The sequence below is a fragment of the Lithobates pipiens genome, unplaced genomic scaffold, assembly GCF_037356315.1.
Source record: "Lithobates pipiens isolate NorthernLeopardFrog02 unplaced genomic scaffold, aLitPip1_a1.2 Scaffold_6, whole genome shotgun sequence".
Classification (NCBI taxonomy): Eukaryota; Metazoa; Chordata; class Amphibia; order Anura; family Ranidae; genus Lithobates; species Lithobates pipiens.
The window spans coordinates 5858029-5873484 of record NW_027507881.1 but is presented as its reverse complement, the minus strand read 5'-3'; the positions used below and the strand labels follow the sequence as shown (position 1 = coordinate 5873484).

The 15456-nt window shown below is 46.7% G+C and overlaps 1 protein-coding gene across 1 annotated transcript in view; it reads left to right on the top strand.

Annotated features, from left to right (window-relative positions):
- Positions 1–583: 583 nt before the first annotated feature.
- LOC143958207 (dual specificity mitogen-activated protein kinase kinase 1) overlaps positions 584–15456 on the top strand; it is an 80387-nt gene continuing 65514 nt past the window's right edge. Inside the window, exon 1 of the mRNA XM_077467682.1 lies at positions 584–778. Coding sequence (XP_077323808.1) covers positions 660–778 — 119 coding nt within the window. The 5' untranslated portion in view covers positions 584–659. The remainder of the gene's footprint in view (positions 779–15456) is intronic.

The window sequence follows — 15456 nt, the reverse complement described above, 5'->3', positions numbered from 1 at the left end:
ATATATATATATATATATATATATATATATATATATATTAGTTATGTATATATTTATCTTACAATATATACACACACACATATATATATATATATATATATATATATATATATATATATATATATATATATATATATATATATATATATATATATATATATATATTTATATTTATTTATTTATTTTTTTGTGTATTTATTTATTTTACAATGTATCTTTTGTAATATTTAGTAGTGTATTTATTTACTTTACGAGGCATTTGTTTATTTTGGAATATTTAGTCGTGTGTTTAATTATGTTACAATGTACTCGTTTATCTTGTCACGTGTGTATTTTATGTATCATTTATTGTTGCTTTCTATATATATTCTATAATCTATACATTGTAACATTATCAGTGGAAGTGAATGAAAGGTTCCTCTTTCCCGGAGCTCAGCTGGTGGAGGTGACAACCCCTCGGCCTGCCAGCAGGGGGCGCCTCTGGCTCTCTCTCGCTCTGGCTCGCGTGACGTATTTCCGAGGTCCCTCTGTCTGTCCGGGCGGCTCCTCCCATTGGCTGCTGATAGCAGAGATACAAAGTAGCGGTGTAGTCCCCGCCCCCCGGATGCGGAGACAGTGACGGCCCGGAGAGTGGAGGAGGTGGAGGAGGATTCGGATCTATGCAGTCAGGGAGCAGCCAGCCGGCCACAGCGCACAAAATGCCGAAGAAGAAGCCGGGCCCCATCCAGCTCAACCCCACCCCGGACGGCACGGCGGTCAACGGGACCCCCCTTCCAGAGTAAGTGTTGGGGGGGCTTAAAGGGGGAGACCCCCCTGATCTTTGTCTAACCCCCAGGAATTGCAATAGTTCCTGGTGTCCCCAATCCTGACAGTCCTCATTGGGGGAGGGGGACACTTGATGCATGGAATCCTCAGGTGTCACCTTGTCTCCCTCAATCAGATTGCTGCCATTGACCACCCCCTCCCCCCCATGGACATCCTTATGGGGTGACATCTCCCTGCAGCAAATTAAAATATAGAGGGGGCACTCTTATCTCTGAGCACCCCAGGAATTGGGGGGGGGTCCCTTGTATTTCCTGGTGTCCCCATCCTGACATTCCTGATTGTGGGGGAGGGGGGGCATTTGATTGTATGGACTCCTTGGGTGTCACCATGTCTCCCCACCCCCCCCAATCAGATGCTACCATTGACCCCCCCCCTCCCCCCATGGACATCCTTATGGAGTGTCCTCTGCCTGCAGCAAATAAGAGCGCCCCCCATCTCTATTTTTATCTCTGAGCACCCCATGAATTGGGGGTCCTGTTGCATTTCCTGGTGTCCCCGATCTTGACATTCCTGATTGTGGGGGAGGGGGACACTTGATGCATGGAATCCTCGGGTGTCACCTTGTCTACCCCAATCAGAGATGATGTTGGTGACAACCCCCCCCCCCCCCACACCGCTATGGACATCCATCCCAATTCATCTCTATGGGGTGACCTCTCCCCATAATACAGACATTTGGGTGGGTCATCCCTCTTTAGTACATAGTAATTGCACTTTATGATGGGGTGACACCCCAAATAATAATACAGAGGGGGGGTTGTCTATGAGGTGACATCTGCCTGCATAAAATAATACAGTGGGGTGGGGGGGGCTCCTATCTTTGAGCACCCCAGGAATTGGGGGGTCCTGTTGCATTTCCTGGTGTCCCCAGTCCTGACATTCCTGATTGTGGGGGAGGGGGGCACTTGATGCATGGACTCCTCAGGTGTCGCCTTCTCTTCCCCAATCAGAGATGATGTCGGTGACTACCCCCCCCCCCAGCCATGGACATCCCTATGGATCCCTATCTCCAAATAATAATATAGAGTTTGAGGTGGGGGGGTTGCCATTAAAATCCTGCTGCAGGACAGTGAAACCCCCACCCCAGCCCCCACCCGCAGCCATGGACATCTTTATTTAATACTCATCGCAGCTATGGGGTGACACTCCCCCCCCCCCCCAATAATACAAACATGGGGGGGAGGGGAGATTGCCAGTGACATGCTATTAGATTGTAAGCTCTTCTGAGCAGGGCCCTCTTAATCCTCTTGTATTTTATTGTATTATCTCCCTTTATATTGTAAAGTGCTGTGTAAACTATTGGCGCTATATAAATCCTGTATAATAATAATAATACTGCAGGACAGTGACACATCCCATCCCCCACCTCCCTGTCATGGACATCCCTCTAGTCTTCATTGCATACATTTGTGGGGTGACAACTCCCTACCTGCCCCCCAATAATATATCCTGTTGTATTTCTATTTCTATGACCAACCCTATTCATTCCTATGGGGTTGCATCTCCCTGCAGCAAATAGACATTTTGGGGGGGGGCTCTTTTCTCTGTGCACACCAGGAATTGGGGGTCTTGTTGTCCCCAGTCCTTACTTTCCTACTTTCCTGGTGATTGTGACAGTGGCATCTGCCTGCAGCACATAATATAGACTTTGGTGGGGTTTACCTATTTGCCCCCCAGGAGTTGGGGGCCCTGTTGCATTTCCTGTTGTCCTGGTCCTGACATTCCTGGTGATTGGTGGGGGGGTTAGATGCATGGACTCCTCAGGTGTCGCCTTGTCTCCCCCAATCAGAGATGCTGTCAGTGGCAGACATGAGCCTCATTGTACTATGATTGGCCAATCGCCCGTCACTCCAATCTGCTGGCTGCACTTTAGGCTCGGCTCTGCATCGCATTTATTGCAGAAAAAATGTAGTTTTAAAGCAGGAAAACTCAGGGGAGGGGGATTCTTTGCAATGGGGCTGCCCTGGCACTGCCAGAATGCTGGTTTAGGTCTAAGGCAGTTCTAATTGCCCAATCCTATGCTTCCTATAGGGCAGGGATATGCAATTAGTGGACCTCCAGCTGTTGCAGAACTACAAGTCCCATGAGGCATAGCAAGACTCTGACAGCCACAAACATGACATGCAGAGGCATGATGGGACTTGTAGTTTTGCAACAGCTGGAGGTCCGCTAATTGCATATCCCTTGCTATAAGGGCTCATTCACATAAGTGCCTGGGAGGGGCAGTAAAAGCAAGCGCTTGGGCTGTGGTTTAACCGCTCCCTGACTGCCTAGCTGAACACTGAAATGCAGCAGCCGCTCACGGAACATCTGCGATTCCTGTAACAACCTGTAAATGGCGTGCCGCTTTTGGTAGGCAGTGCCATCGCTTACTGCCACCAATGCAATTCTGTGGGGCCGTGATGCATACTGGGTGCGATGCATGCAGTTGTGGTTTTGATAGCATGGTATTTACAGGGTTAAGTCAGGCAGTGAGTAGGTGGTGCCTGCTTCCACCCCTGTTTAATGCCAAGGGGGAGGTCTTAGGAAGTGGAGGATTGCATAAGAAAAAAAAAGTCATTTTTTGTTTTATGTGAAAACTACTAATCCCATCACCTCTCCATAGAGATGGACAAAGCCAGGCCTGGGTGACCACCATAGATACAGTGGATTGAGTGTAGCCATCCTAGGACACAGTCTGGTCAATAGGGGGTCCCATAAACCCCATGAACCAATACCCCCTGCTGAACCCCCAAGGAATGGACTTTATGTGACCTTCTTGTCCCTTCAGGGTTTCTTTTCCTACATTTTTTAACCAGATGTTTGTTGACCCGTGCTCGTTCTGTGGATCGGCCCGATGAGTGCTGATGTAAATGGACGCACACCCGCCTGGAGTTCCCACACATGTAAAAGGAACATAAGCATGTCGGGGTCCCATTCACATGTGTGGCAGCCCTTTCCCCCCTGCTGAAAAGGGGTCTGTGGTGGATTTCTTTTCAGAGGGCATTGAGGCAACTCCCCATTTAGCCCTGCAAATGCCCTGCCGCCGTGCCACAGTTGCATGAATTGCACGCTCCATAGCCTTGCATGGGTCGCATGTGGCGGTGGTAACGCTGGTTGCTTGCAGCGTGCTGCTTAGGTTTTTGCTGCGTCATGTGAATTGCTGCATGCTCTGGTTGGGGGCGGTAAAACCACGGCTCAACCACATGGCGTTACCGCCCCTCTAGTGGCACTTGTGAACCAGCCCTTATTCACAGGATCACCAGCTGAAGATAAAAGCATCAAAAAGGAAACACATGTTGCAATATGTTACTTTGTTGTCTTTGGCTTTATATCTACTTTTAAATAAGATGTGTTAAATCGTGCATGGCGGTTTTGTAATGTATGAGATTAGTGGCGGCGTTTGTCATTGACTGTTTCTGTAGACATGGACCATATCGGTAATATGATGGAATTATTTCTGGTAAAGGGGTGGATAGGATTCCAGGAGAGGAGGCAGAAAATCTGATCCCTGTGATGAAGTCATATGATGAATGGGTGTGGGGTGCCGGGTTGCAGTATATGATGGATGGATGGGTGTGGGGTGCCAGGTTGCAGTATATGATGGATGGATAGGTGTGGGGTGCCAGGTTGCAGTATAGGATGGATGGATGGGTGTGGGGTGCCAGGTTGCAGTATAGGATGGATGGGTGTGGGGTGTCGGGTTGCAGTATTGGATGGATGGGTGTGGGGTGCCGGGTTGCAGTATATGATGGATGGATGGATGGGTACGGGGTGCCAGGTTACAGTATAGGATGGATGGATGGGTGTGGGGTGCCGGGTTGCAGTATAGGATGGATGGGTACGGGGTGCAGGGTTGCAGTATATGAAGGATAGATGGGTGTGGGGCGCAGGGTTGCAGTATATGATGCAAGGGTGCGGGGCGCAGGGTTGCAATATATGATGGATGGGTGCAGGGCGCAGGGTTGCAGTATAGGATGCAAGGGTGCGGGGTGCGGGGCGCAGGGTTGCAGTATATGATGCAAGGGTGCGGGGCGCAGGGTTGCAATATATGATGGATGGGTGCAGGGCGCAGGGTTGCAGTATATGATGCAAGGGTGCGGGGCTCAGGGTTGCAGTATATGATGCAAGGGTGCGGGGCGCAGGGTTGCAGTATATGATGCAAGGGTGCGGGGCGCAGGGTTGCAGTATATGATGCAAGGGTGCGGGGCGCAGGGTTGCAGTATATGATGCAAGGGTGCGGGGCGCAGGGTTGCAGTATATGATGCAAGGGTGCGGGGCGCAGGGTTGCAGTATATGATGCAAGGGTGCGGGGCGCAGGGTTGCAGTATATGAAGGATAGATGGGTGTGGGGCGCAGGGTTGCAGTATATGATGCAAGGGTGCGGGGCGCAGAGTTGCAATATATGATGGATGGGTGCAGGGCGCAGGGTTGCAGTATATGATGCAAGGGTGCGGGGCGCAGGGTTGCAGTATGTATATGAAGGATGGATGTGGGGTGCAGGGTTGCAGTATATGAAGGATAGATGGGTACGGGGTGCAGGGTTGCAGTATATGAAGGATTGATGTGGGCTGCAGGGTTGCAGTATATGAAGGATAGGTGGGTGCGGGCTGCAGGGTTGCAGTATATGAAGGATAGATGGGTGCGGGCTGCAGGGTTGCAGTATATGAAGGATGGGTGCGGGCTGCAGGGTTGCAGTATATGAAGGATAGATGGGTACGGGCTGCAGGGTTGCAGTATATGAAGGATGGATGGGTGCGGGCTGCAGGGTTGCAGTATATGAAGGATGGATGGGTGCGGGCTGCAGGATATGAAGGATGGATGAGTGCGGGCTGCAGGGTTGCAGTATATGAAGGATGGATGTGGGGTGCAGGGTTGCAGTATATGAAGGATAGATGGGTACGGGGTGCAGGGTTGCAGTATATGAAGGATTGATGTGGGCTGCAGGGTTGCAGTATATGAACGATAGATGGGTGCGGGCTGCAGGGTTGCAGTATATGAAGGATGGGTGCGGGCTGCAGGGTTGCAGTATATGAAGGATGGATGGGTGCGGGCTGCGGGGTTGCAGTATATGAAGGATGGATGGGTGCGGGCTGCAGGGTTGCAGTATATGAAGGATGGATGGGTGCGGGCTGCAGGGTTGCAGTATATGAAGGATGGATGGGTGCGGGCTGCAGGGTTGCAGTATATGAAGGATGGATGGGTGCGGGCTGCAGGGTTGCAGTATATGAAGGATGGATGGGTGCGGGCTGCAGGGTTGCAGTATATGAAGGATGGATGGGTGCGGGCTGCAGGGTTGCAGTATATGAAGGATGGATGGGTGCGGGCTGCAGGGTTGCAGTATATGAAGGATGGATGGGTGCGGGCTGCAGGGTTGCAGTATATGAAGGATGGATGGGTGCGGGCTGCAGGGTTGCAGTATATGAAGGATAGGTATGGGGTGCAGGGTTGCAGGATATGATGGATGGGTGCAGGGTTGCAGTATATGATGGATGGATGTGGGGTGCAGGGTTACAGTATGTGATGGATGGAGGGGTGTGGGGTGCAGAGTTGCACTTGCAATATATAATGGACGTGGGGTGCTGGGTTGCAATATATGAAGGATGGATGGGTTCTGTGTTGCAGTATATGAAATATAACGGGTGCCCCCCCCCCAGTCCTGGGTGTGTCCGGAAGGTGAGCAATCTCTGGGACATGTCAGGAATGTGCCCCTCCCCCCTCCCTCCCAGCTACAGGTTTGAAATGTTCAGACACGCTGGGCTGGAGATACCGAGAGATCCAAATCTTATAGATTATAATCTGCAGAAGCCTTGGCCGGGATTCTGGTGTTCTGCCGTCTGACCATAAACACAAAGGAGTTGGGTGTCCAGTGAAACTGATCATCTGCCCAGTTCATAGTTGTCTGCAGTCCAAACCTGTCCATTCTACAGGTTGGGGGTGTGTATATATATATATATATATATATATATATATATATATATATATATATATATATATATATATATATATATATATATATATATATATATATATATATATATATATATATATATACATATATATATACACACAAATATAATTTGTACACGAGAGAGTGGCACTCACGGGACTTGATAAAACTAAAAAAAAAAAAAATCATATAAGGCAACCCTGCACATCACAGCCACCCATCCATTTTTGTCCCCCCCATATAATGTAGAAAAATAAGTATACATTCTTTTAATACATATATATATAACTTTTTTTTTTTTTTTTTTTTACCCGTATATAATTAAATCTATAACTTATAAAAAAAAAAAAAAAATTGTCACTCACGGGACTTAATATAATAAAATATATATATATTAATATCTGTATATCATAGTGGCTGTTTAAGGACTTCACAGTAATCACTTAACTAGCTGATCCCTTCCGCCTCCTCTGCCCATCCCTCTAATGCACGCGGTGCCAGCACTGCACTGGAACGGTCCTGGCAATCCCTATTGCTCTTGATCTGAGCGTGCCAGTACTTCACTAAGATCGTTAATTTCCGAGCCGCCTGCGTTCTAGTCCTCAGTGATGGTGTATAATAAAAAAATCTATGGGAGGTTGGGAGGTGAACTTTGTACAAACCGTCATATCTCTGATCATGGAGGTGATATTTTGTTTCTTTGCACCTGTGCTGTCCCCTCCCCTTTGGTAAATCCCTCGGGGTATTCTGAGCAGCTGAGAGGGGCAGGCTGACACCACTCCTCTACTGTATAATTAAAAGGGCTTTAATTATCACTATTACAGCCGTCTCTGTGGAGCACGACTTGCTTTTGAGCACCTGTCCTTTTTTGCTGTTTATACCATCTCCAGTAGAATTATTAAAGCTGAACTCCGGGCACAAAAACTTTCATGTAAATGTATTCCTAAACCATTTGCTTATATGCAATGGAAAGAAATGTGGTCTCTAACCCTTTTGTCGCTAGAGACCTTTTTTTTTCCCCTTTTTTTTTTATTTTTATTTTTTATTTATTTTTTAAATAATTTTAGCCCCCCCCCCCCCCCCAAAGATTTGTTAAAACCCCCAAACGTGATGTATTTTGTTAAAGACACCCTAGAGCAGAAGTCTTCAAACTATGGCCCTCCAGTTGTTCAGGAACTACAATTCCCATCATGCCTGGTCATGTCTGTGAATGTTAGTGTTTTACAATGCCTCATGAGATGTGTCCGGCAACAGCTGGAGGCAGGGGCGTAGCTAGGTCTACAAAAGATCTGGGGCTACAGCCCATAGCAGCATAGTAAAGAAAGTCATACGCTTGGGCTGGCATACACATGTATATACAGTAATATACGTGTGTGTGTGTGTGTGTGTGTGTGTGTGTATATATATATATATAATCTCCCCAGAGCCTCCCCCTTGCATCAGGCTCCCCAGAGAGCCCCCTTACATTAGGGTCCCCAGGGAGCTTCCCCCTTAAATCGGGATCCCCAGAAAGCCTCCCCCTTACAATCAGTGTCATCAGAGAGCCTCCCCCTTGCATCAGGGTCCCCAGAGAGCCCCCCACTTATATAGAGGTCCCCAGAGAGCCTCCCCTCCCCTTGGGGACCCCTGCAGAGACTCTGGGCTATGGGCTCAAGATTCGGGGCTATAGCCCCAAAAGCCACCCCCTAGTGACACCACTGGCTGGAGGGCCATAGTTTAGAGATTTCTGCCCTAGAGAATAAAATATTGGTAGTTCCATTTTTTTTTTTTTGCTGCTCAAAAACACAACAGTTCAGGCTAAAAATTAAACACTAGAGTTCCAGTGCTCGGCATAAATGAGTACACTCCTTTTGAAAAGTGAGATTGTAATCAAAATCGCAATGAACACAAGAACAATTGCCAAAATTTTGACCATACTTAGTTTCATAGAACATTTGCTTAGCTCATAAAACTAAGGTTAATGATAGAACTTAATTTACAAAATCTTCAGTTTTGCTCAAATTAGTTGATCCAAAAAATGAATACACCCCACAACAAAAACAACTCCATCTAGTATTTGGTAGGACCTCCATGATTTGTAAGGAGGACAGAAAATCTTCTAGGCATGGAAGGAACAAGTTGGTGACGTATTGCAACATCTATCTTTTTCCATTCCTCGAGAGTGACCTTTTAGAGGTTGGATGCTTGATGTAGAGTGATGCTCCTCTCTTCAGAATTCCCCATAGGTGTTCTCCGTTCCGGTTCAGATCTGGAGGCCTACTTGGCCACTGAATCACTTTCACCCGGGTTCTTCTTCAGAAATGCAACAGTGGCCTTAGATGTGAGTTTTGGATCATTGTCATGTTGGAAAAGTGCATGACTATCAAGGGCACGGAGTGATGGTAGCATCTTCTTTCATTATAGAGCAGTGCCTCTGCTAATTCATGAAACGATCAAAGAAATACAGCTCCCCTGACACTGGCAGCAGTTGTGCTGCCCCACAGGAGGACACTGCCACCACCATGGTTCGCTGTAGGCACCATGCGTTTTTCTTTGTACTCCTCACCTTTGCAACGCCATACAGTTTGGAAGCCATCAGTTCCAAAAACATTTTATCTTGGTCTCTTTCGGAGCTGGGCTCAGACCTTCCTTCTCTGAGTTGGCCGCTCAGCTGTCAGCTAATTGCCAGCTTCTATCACTCCACAGTTACTCAGCTGTTGATGATATCCTGCTCGTCAGTCCTGCCTACTAAAGCCGTCCAGTCCAGAGGATCTCTGCCTTCACCTTGGTCAACATCACAAAAAAGATCTCCTGCGAATCCTGTTCAAGACTAACTTTGCGGACATCCCTTCTGGCTCAAGATCCTGCTTGCAGTTCCACTACATTGATCCCTGACTTCTGGCTTGGCTGACTATCCGTTCTGGTTACTGAACTTTGACTATGTTTTGACTACCTTTTTGTTCTTTTTGCTTTTATTATTAAACAAGTGTGATTTTAACTGTACTTCTGTATCTGCCTGATTTCATGGTTTCTGACAGTCTCATCACTCTATAGTAGAGTCCCAGGATTGGTGTTTTATTTTTTTTATTTTTTTTTTTTGTCTGCATGGGCCCAGGCAATTTCTAGGTGGGCTTTTTTGTGCATGGGCTTTAGGAGAGGCTTCCTTCGTGGACGACACCCATGCATGCCATTCCTCTGCAGTGTACGCCTTTATTGTGTCACGGGAAACGGTCACCCTACTTTGGCTTTCTACTTTAGCTGACTGCAGTGAACTTTTCATGATTTTCTTCAACCCTTGTCATGGCGATTTTTTTTTTTTTTTTTTTTTGTTCAACCCTTCTCATTAGAAGATACTTCTGTCAATGTGATAACTTTCGTGGATGGCCTGGACGTTAAAAATTAAAAAAATTAGTATCCAGTTATATTATTTGCATTAAGAGATTCGGCCAGCTCTTTAAAAAAAAAAAAAAAAATCTAAAACAGTATGAGCTCTTCTACATGAAGCCGTCTTTCATATGACAACACGTCCAGTATCTGGCACTTCTCCAAGCAACACGCACATTGCACTTCTTTTTTTTTTTTTTTTCTTCTTCTGCTTCTTGGCCGTGTAACAAATTTCAAAACCGAGCTAGATTTAAAGGGGCCCCGTGTTTTCATCCGCTGGGAGCCTATTGGTACGTAGTTACCGTATATACTCGAGTATAGGCCGACCCGAGTATAAGCCGAGGCCCCCAATTTACCCCCAAAAAACTGGGAAACCTATTGACTCGTGTATAAGCCGAGGGTGAGATATGCCTGTCCATCCCTGTGTGTGTGTCCATCCATCCATCCATCCCTGTGTGTGTGTGTCCATCCCTGTGTGTGTGTGTCCATCCGTGTGTGTGTGTGTGTGTGTGTGTGTGTGTGTGTGTGTGTGTGTGTGAGTGAGGCCTTGTGTGTCCAGCCTACCTGTGTCCCCAGCCTCCGTCCGGTCCCGAGCCTCCGTCCGGTCCCGTCCCGTCCCGAGCCGAGCCTCCGTCCGGTCCGGTCCCGTCCCGTCCCGAGACTCCGTCCGGTCCCGTCCCAGGATCACCGCTCTTCGTCGGCGCCCATTTTCCTGTTCAAATGCCGCGCCTCCCTGTCTGTGATAGGCGGAACACAATTTCCCAGCAGTCTGTGTTCCGCCTATCACGGCCATCCTTTCATCCTCGTCCGTAGTACGAGGATGAGCGGATGTCCGTGATAGGCGGAACACAGGCTGCTGGGAAATTCAGTGTTCCGCCTATCACAGGCGAAGGCGGAGCCGGAGGCGCGGCTTTTGAATTAGAATAGAATGGCCGCTGTCTGTCTGCTCGACACGCTGATCGAGCAGGCAGACAGCGATGACTCGAGTATAAGCCGAGGGGGGCACTTTCAGCCTCAAAAAAGAGGCTGAAAATCTCGGCTTATACTCGAGTATATACGGTACTTAATTTGAAAAAAGACAGACACAAAGTCCAGCTAGTTCAACCAATAGAGAACCTCCATATACACAATCCTATATCCAAAAGTTGATCTAGAGCAGTGATGGCGAACCTTTTTGAGCCAGAGTGCCCAAACTGCAAACCAAAATGACTTAAAGTGGGGTACCCCCTAAAAAAAAAAAAATTAAAAGTCAGCAGCTACAAATACTGCAGCTGCTGGCTTTTAATAATCGGACACTTACCTGCCCCAGGGTCCAGCGATGCGGGGGAACGAAGCCCCCCCCTCGCTCCCCGCTCCGCTCGCGGCGCCGTCATGCATACTGTGGGCACCCGGCTGTGGCTTCACAGCCGGGCACCCACTGCGCATGCGCGAGCGGCGCAGGGCGCCGTGATACGCCGTACAGTCACCTGGGACACATGACAGGTCCCAGGTGAATGTGCGGCGCGAGGGGAAGTGATGTCACCAGCCTGGGCAATGAGGAAGGCAGATTACGAGGGACCCCCTAGCAACCGGTATTTAGAGGTGAGTAAAAATTTTTTTTTTTTTGCCAATTCTTTTTTTTTTATTTTTTTTACGAATTTTAAGCACTTTTAATTTTTTGGTGGCAACACCACTTTAAGTGCCAACACTGCAATTAATCCTGACTAACGAGGTTTTAGTTTAGAAAAAATAATTCGTACAGTCGTTTCACAATGACACTAATAATGAGCCCCCCCCCCCTTTTTTTTTTTTTTTTTTAGATAGAGCAGCGCCGCTCTAAGCCCTTGTAAGAATCCGTCGGAATGTGTCCTGTCGGACCGTGTTGTCGGATAATCCGACTGTGTGTGGTATGCATCGGACTGTTTCCGTCTCAATATCCGTCGGAACAAATTTTCAAACTTGCTGGAAATAATTTTCCGACAAACTGGTCCGATCGGACATACTCCGACCATGTGTAGAGAATTCCGATCGGACAAAGTGCCACGCATGCTCAGATCAAATTCCTACATCAAAGCTATTGGCTATTAGCGTGAACGTAGTCCCGTCATAACGAAATAACGTCCTCACGTTCTGAAAGATCGGATTTTTCGACAACTTTGTCCGACCGTGTGTATGCAACAGTTTCGGACAAAATCCGACGGATTTGGTTGTCGAAATGTCCGACCGTGTGTACAAGGGCTAAGAGTAGTAAGTTAGTTAAAAAAGGCTTTATTCAGTTTATGGGCAGAGTATTGCATCTCTCTCCCTCTTCCCCACCCTCTCCCCTCGCACTGTAGGGAGCGCGGGAGCAAGATTCTGGGAGGGCATCCATGGACGCCCTCCCAGAATAAGCTGACCATGCTGTAGCCATCTTTTGGGGTGGTGGGGGTTCTGAAACGGGGAATTCGGAATTGGATAGTCCCTGGATCCACCATCCCTGGTGTTGTTATAAATGTTAGTATCCAGTCATATTTTGGAATGCTTCCATCTTTTGTTTAACCACTTCAGCCCTGGACCATTTTGCTGGCCAAAGACCAGACCACTTTTTGCGATTCGGCACTGCTTCGCTTTAACTGACAATTGCGCGGTCATGCGATGTGGCTCCCAAACAAAATTGACATCCTTTTTTTTTTTTTCTCCCACAAGTAGAGCTTTCTTTTGGTGGTATTTGATCACCCCTGCAGTTTTTTTGTTTTTTGCGCTATAAACAAAAATAGAGCAACAATTATGAAAAAAATTTATTATTTTTTACTTTTTGTTATAATAGGCCGATACGTATTCTTCTACATATTTTTGGTAAAAAAATCGCAATAAGCAATTATTGATTGGTTTGCACAAAAGTTATAGCGTTTACAAAACAGGGGATAGTTTTATGGCATTTTTATTAATCTTTTTTTTTTTTTTTTTTTTTGTGACTGCGACATTATGGTCGGACACATCGGACATTTTTGACACATTTTTCGGAACATTGTCATTCATACAGCAATCACTGCTATACAAATAGTGATTCCTGTGTAAATGACACTGGCAGTGAAGGGGTTAACCAGGGGGTGGCAGTGTAGGGGTTAAGTGTTCCTAGGGGTGTGTTACTAACTGTTGGGGGCTGGGCTTTCTTTTAGTGAACACTGATCTCTGCTCCAATCACATGGAGCAGAGATCAGCATCACTTGTTGCTAGGCAGAACGGGGAGATGCTGTTTACAACGGCATCTCCCAGTTCAGCCGCCCCGTGAGACGATCGCGGGTATGCCCGCGGCGATCGAGTCTGCGGGACCCACGACTGGACTCACGGGGGGTCCCGACCAGCACGCGAATGCACCGCCGGTGGCACGCTCATGATGGCAGAACGGCATTTAAGATTGGACGTACCTGTACGCCAATATGCCTGCCCGTGCCATTCTGCCGACATATATCGGCGTGCGCTGGTCGGGAAGTGGTTAAACAAAAAAATAAATAAAATTCTAGTGAGCTTGACTATCTCCCTCCTAGGTATTTACACATGCAATCATATCGCTACTTAATCTCCTCTTCTCAAGAGAATGCATTCAGTTCCTCTAATCTTTCCTCGTAGCTGAGCTCCTCCATGCCTCGTATCAGTTTGGCTGCCCTTCTCTGCACTTTCTCCAGTTCCCCGATATCCTTTTTGAGATCTGGTGCCCAAAACTGAACGGCATATTGCAGATGAGGTCTAAGGCTCTATTCACACCTCAGTGTTTTGTAGCTTGAAGCCTCGAGCTACGAAACGCAGGAGGAGGAAAAAAAAAAAAATTTTTTTTTTCTTTATGGAGATGGTTCACATCTCCACTCCAAAACGCCAGAAGCCAAACGCCTGAAGCTCAAAAAAGGTTCCTTTTTTTTTTTTTTATTTTTTTTTTTAAACTCAATTCTGGCAGATTTGGTTGTTTTTCTTCTTTTTACATTGGTGACCTTTTTGACCTGTACAAAAATGTGGAAAAACCGTACGACTTTCTGCCTGAAAATGCTACGCTCAGGCGTGAATTCAGCCTTGCTAATGATTTGTATAGGTGATAAACGGAATAAGCTTGCAAGCAAACCATGACTCAGAACCTCTTCTTAATTGATACAGCTGCTGGCACTGATCACAATCTCAGAAGTGTATAAATAGATAAAAACATAATGCCGCGCTATAGTAAGATTACCAATGTGATATGGCACATATAAAATGCATGAATATCTTAGTGCAAACTGTGCATGATATTAAGCATAATAACATATATTATATACAGTGCCTTGCGAAAGTATTCGGCCCCCTTGAACTTTTCAACCTTTCAGGCTTCAAACATAAAGATATAAAATTTTTATTTTTTTGTGAAGAATCACCAACAAGTGGGACACAATTGTGAAGTGGAACGAAATCTATTGGATTTTTTTAAACTTTTTTAACTAATAAAAAAAATGAAAAGTGGGGTGTGCAAAATTATTCGACCCCCTTGCGTTAATACTTTGTAGAGCCACCTTTTGCTGCGATTACAGCTGCAAGTCGCTTGGGGTGTGTCTCTATCAGTTTTGCACATCGAGAGACTGAAATTCTTGCCCATTCTTCCTTGCAAAACAGCTGGAGCTCAGTGAGGTTGGATGGAGAGCGTTTGTGAACAGCAGTTTTCAGCTCTTTCCACAGATTCTCGATTGGATTCAGGTCTGTACTTTGACTTGGCCATTCTAACACCTGGATACGTTTATTTGTGAACCATTCCTTTGTAGATTTTGCTGTATGTTTGGGATCATTGTCTTGTTGGAAGATAAATCTCCGTCCCAGTTTCAGGTCTTTTGCAGACTCCACCAGGTTTTCATCCAGAATGGTCCTGTATTTGGCTGCATCCATCTTCCCCTCAATTTTAACCATCTTCCCTGTCCCTGCTGAAGAAAAGCAGGCCCAAACCATGATGCTGCCACCACCATGTGTGACAGTGGGGATGGTGTGTTGAGGGTGATGAGCTGTGTTGCTTTTACGCCAAACATATCGTTTTGCATTGTGGGCAAAAAGTTGGATTTTGGTTGCATCTGACCAGAGCACCTTCTTCCACATGTTTGGTGTGTCTCCCAGGTGGCTTGTGGCAAACTTTAGACGAGACTTTTTATGGATATCTTTGAGAAATGGCTTTCTTCTTGCCACTCTTCCATAAAGGCCAGATTTGTGCAGTGTACGACTGATTGTTGTCCTATGGACAGACTCTCCCACCTCAGCTGTAGTTCTCTGCAGTTCATCCAGAGTGATCATGGGCCTCTTGGCTGCATCTCTGATCAGTCTTCTCCTTGTCTGAGCTGAAAGTTTAGAGGGACGGCCAGGTCTTGGTAGATTTG